This window comes from Cebus imitator, unplaced genomic scaffold (genome assembly GCF_001604975.1).
Source record: "Cebus imitator isolate Cc_AM_T3 unplaced genomic scaffold, Cebus_imitator-1.0 Scaffold161, whole genome shotgun sequence".
NCBI classification, from domain to species: domain Eukaryota; kingdom Metazoa; phylum Chordata; class Mammalia; order Primates; family Cebidae; genus Cebus; species Cebus imitator.
Window position 1 is genome coordinate 553,104 of NW_016107476.1, and position 4,417 is coordinate 557,520.

Here is a 4,417-nt window from a genome sequence, read left to right on the forward strand (position 1 = left end):
AAGTGTAGCTACTGGGTTAAAGGAATGTGCATGTAAGATTTTATAGATACTGCCAAACTGTTAACTTTTATGATAAATATTTTGAGGATTATGGGAAATACTGTATGTGAAAAGCGTTTTGTGAAGTGCTAATATAGATTTTTAAATTTGAAACTCCCTTAGAAAATAACTGCTCTTCCTTCCAGCTATAATTTGTTATTCATAGTAAATGAGTCTTGATGATTTTACTATCTTGTCCTTTTTAAATAAGAAGCAGGGCAAAATGTCATTACCACAAAGTGTGTGTGTGTGTGTGTGTGTGTGTGTGTGTAGGGGGACTAACATAATAGTCATGACTGAAGTGACTTCTTAACTTACAGTGACTTTCACGTTGCCCTCTTCTGTTAATAGCTGCATCCTTCTTGCAATAGGGGGTGGGGCGGTGGGAGGGTGGACATGTGACCCATCCTGGTACTTTCTTTTGCTGGTCAAGGGTATTGGTTAAAGGGGTGAGAACCAACAGAAATTCCATTCTACTGTCATTTGATTACACCTTAAGCTGGTTAAAATTGGGTTTCTATCCATTGCTACCAAAGGTACTGACTAATAAGGTTGGTACACTTTTTAAAATTATTTGCAAGAATTTGAAGTGAGTAAAATGGAAACTTACTAGTAAAGTTACCACTCTCTCCTGTGTTCAGGAAAAAGGTTTGTTCCACAGCACTGGTTTTCCCCTTAAATTGGTCAGCATAATGCCCCATTTTGGGACATCCTTCAGCTGGACAAGGGAAACAGCTATTCTAGAGGGGGAAAAAACCATAATTTGTCTGTTAGTGGTAGGTATCTGACACATTCAATCAATTAATTCATCTTCCTTCTTATATGTCTATCTACCCATCACGCACCCAACTATCCACCTTTCCTTTACCTGTGCAGCCATCCATCTACCCATCCATCCCCTATCCATCCTTTCACCTACCCATCCATCCATTCTCTTACCTATCTACTGATACATACATTCCTGCATCTATCTACCCATGCATCCATGAGTCCATCTATTCTACCTAACCACTGACTCATGCGTTTCTGCACTATCTGTCCATGCACCCACACATCCATGCTTCCATCATTGGAATTGTGCATAGAACTGTGCTGGGCTCTGCAGAGTATCCAAGTAAGTGCCTTGGAAACTTGGAGTGTAGTTGGGAAAATAAGCATCCAGGAAGCCGTCAAGTGAAAATATGAACAGGAAATACAAAACAATATATGTAGGGAGAAGTAAATGGGACAGATAACAAGTTATTTCAAAAGAAGTGAGGAAAAGAAGATCCAGAGCCATTTCACTTTAATGTGAATTATTATTCCAGACTTGTTGATCCTTATTTGTTGCTTCTCAAATGATAGTTCTTTAATTAGGGCTAGAAGAGGCAGTTTGCACTCTTCAAATCAGCGATTTGATCTCTTTATGTCATAGTGTCATTGTTCTCTGCTCTTTGACCTCATGCCACATCCAAAATGCATGGTGTGAAGAGCTATTTTGTAATTTGGAAAGAACAAGACAAGTACTGGAGGCCATGTTGCTATCCATGCCCCAACAAGAACTAGCACAGTGAAGGCTTCTCACTGAACACTCACAGACCCTGGAGATCAAATACTATGTCCTTTTGATCTTAGTTGAACCCAAGAATGTCAAGGTCGACATTAGTTTTAAAAGGACAGTGAGTTTAAACATATTTTTATTTTTGTCTTTGAGAGAAAATATTTTAAAATATCACTTTCTCACACACAATGCAATAAATGATTTAGGAAAGGATCACCTACAGAAACTCAAACCTTTCACTCGGCTTACTGTTGGGGAACAGTATCATCTAATATGTAGATGACTTAGGGGAAAGAGTAATTTTGTAATAGAGCAATCTGGCAGAGAGTATATTAACCAAGTAATTAAAATTGAAGTCATCAAATAATGAATGAATTTATGTCATCAAATAATGAATGAACATTAAATGAGTGTCTTTAGTTGTAATACACTGAGAAGGACCTGCCATTACCCATTGAAGCAACCCCTAAAATGTCAAACAATTTCAGAGAGTGTGATATTCTACCAAATACCTGATCTGAAATCCTCAGAACTGTCAAGATCCTTGAGGATCAAGAAAAAATGGGAAAATGTTCTTGATTAAAGGAGACTAAAGAGACAATGAAATAATTGCAATGAAAAAAAAAAAAGAAGAGAAGGAAAGAAAGAATGCAGGCAAACAGACACAGCTCTAGAGGGCATTATTTGGATAACTGGAGAAGCTGGAATAGGTACTATAAATTATATGGATTAGTGTATCAAAGATAAATTTCTTGAATGTTATTCTATAGGAGAAAGATCTTATTTTTAAAAGATGATAGCTAAAGTTTTTATAGGTAACATGTCATAATATCTTTACTTTTCCATAATTTAGAAGAAGTATATGTACATACACATATATAAAATGTTAGCAACTGGTGCATCTAGGTGATAGATGTACAGTATTCATCATTACTCTTCTTTCACCTTCTTTGTGTATTAGAAATTTTTCTAAATGAGCAGCTGGGGACCCTAATAAGGGCCTAGCACAGTCAGGTCTGTGCCTTTCCACTCCAGCCCGCCCTGCTCCCCAAGGGAAGATGGCTTTGTGAGGTGCAGAATTTCCATTACCTCCGTGCATTAGTTGCAGAGTTGTATCTCTTTGTTCTGTTCTAACGCACAGGAACACAAAAACACTAAAACCAGGGCCACCAACATCTTCTTCAGGCTCCTGGGGTAACCTACCTCCTGAAACTCACTGTAGGAGGCACAGGGATAGCCCAGGAAGCCGTCAGGGTTGAGGATGCTGCTTGCGTAATACTTGTAGCTTCGTAGGTGATTGCAAGCTGCAAAGTCACGAGTTCCTGGAAAAGCAAAGGTTCCAGAAGCTCAAAAGGAGGTCTTTCACTTTTAAGTGTGAACAATTCATTCTGACTAAGGAGGAATTGCCTGTACATTTCACTGATGGGTGTCCGCTCCTGAACACCTTGGGGCATTTGCTGAGGAGGACCTGCTCAGGGGTAGGTGACTGTGGAAGAGTGACATGTCCTGACTGTCAGGCCTCCATGTGCAAGCCTGGACTCAGAAAGTCTGAAGTCCTGCCTGTCTCAGCTGATCGCCCCCACCCACCGCCTGCATTTGCCATTATCCGTGATAGCCCAGCGGAGCTTCCCCCAGTTAAGATGGCTCACCCCACCCTGCCATCTTAACTGTTCTTATAATAATGTGAACACTCCTCACCTACCCTGACATCTTAAATACTCTTACGCCTTACCCCACCTGCCATTGTAGCTGAACTTATGGTAATGTATGCTCCTTTCCCCTACCCCCACCACTGTAACTGACCTTACTCTGTAACTTTCCACTGCTCACCCCAAACCTATAAAACCAACTCCTATCCCACTGCCCTTTGCTAACGCCCTTTTTGGCCTTAGCCCACCTGCACCGAGGTGAATACACAGCCATGTTGCTCACACAGCCTGTTTGGGGGTCTCTTCATTCAAAGTGTGCATTGTAACGCTGCCTAGCACCCTTTTCTGCTCTTCCAGGGGCCAGGCACATAACACAAATAAATGAGGAGGGCTGGGAGTCAGAAACAAAGTGGGGTGGTGGTGGAGAGAGAGACAGAAAGAGACAGAGAGAGAGAGAGACAGACAGAGGCAGTCAGCTGTGGGGCGGAAAGACAGAGAGAGTCAAGGCAGGAGAGAAAGAGAGAGAGAGTCAGAGAGAGACAGAGAGGGTTGGCGGGGAGAAAGAGAGAGTCAGAGAGAGAAAGAGAGAGACAGAGTTGGTGGGGGGAGAGAGAGAGACTCAGAGAGACAGAGAGTCAGTGGGAGAAGAGAGAGAGATAGATAGAGAGAGACAGACAGGTAATCGGTCATGGGGGGGGAGAGAGAGAGAGACAGAAAGAGCCAAGGGGGGAGAGAAAGAGAGACACAGAGAGACAGAGTCATGGGTGGGGGGAGAGAGAGAGAGTCAGAGAGACAGAGAATCAGAGAGAGACTGAGAGTCAACGGGGAGAGAAAGAGTCAGAGAGAGACAGAGTTGGCTGGGGGAGACAGAGAGAGACAGAGTCAGAGACAGAGAGTCAGTGAGCAGGGAGAAAGAGACAGAGATAGAGAGAGAAATGGAGAGGAAAAGAGACATGAAAAGAGATAGAGATGAGAAAGAGAGAGATTCAGAAAGAGCATAGAGAAACCGGAGAGGCAGAAAGAGAAAGGAGAGATGAAGAGTCAGAGGAGAGAGACAGAGAGATGTATATATATACACTCTATAGTATAATACACATAAACACTCTCTATAATATATATATATAGTGTGTGCATATATATATACATATACACACACTGTATATATATATATATATATATATATATATAT

General features: G+C 41.5%; 1 protein-coding gene across 2 annotated transcripts in view; it reads right to left on the reverse strand.

The window, feature by feature from the left end:
- The window catches only part of LOC108314770 (pancreatic lipase-related protein 2), a 24,834-nt gene that overhangs the window by 7,773 nt on the left and 12,644 nt on the right, over window positions 1-4,417 (reverse strand). Inside the window, exons 9-10 of one of the 2 annotated variants that reach the window (XM_017543797.2) lie at window positions 2,783-2,901; window positions 650-779 (exon numbers count right to left, since the gene is read on the reverse strand). The exons of the other annotated variant lie outside the window; for it this stretch is intronic. Of the exons in view, the coding sequence (XP_017399286.1) occupies window positions 650-779; window positions 2,783-2,901 (249 nt within the window). The remainder of the gene's footprint in view (window positions 1-649; window positions 780-2,782; window positions 2,902-4,417) is intronic. 2 annotated transcript variants of the gene reach the window in all.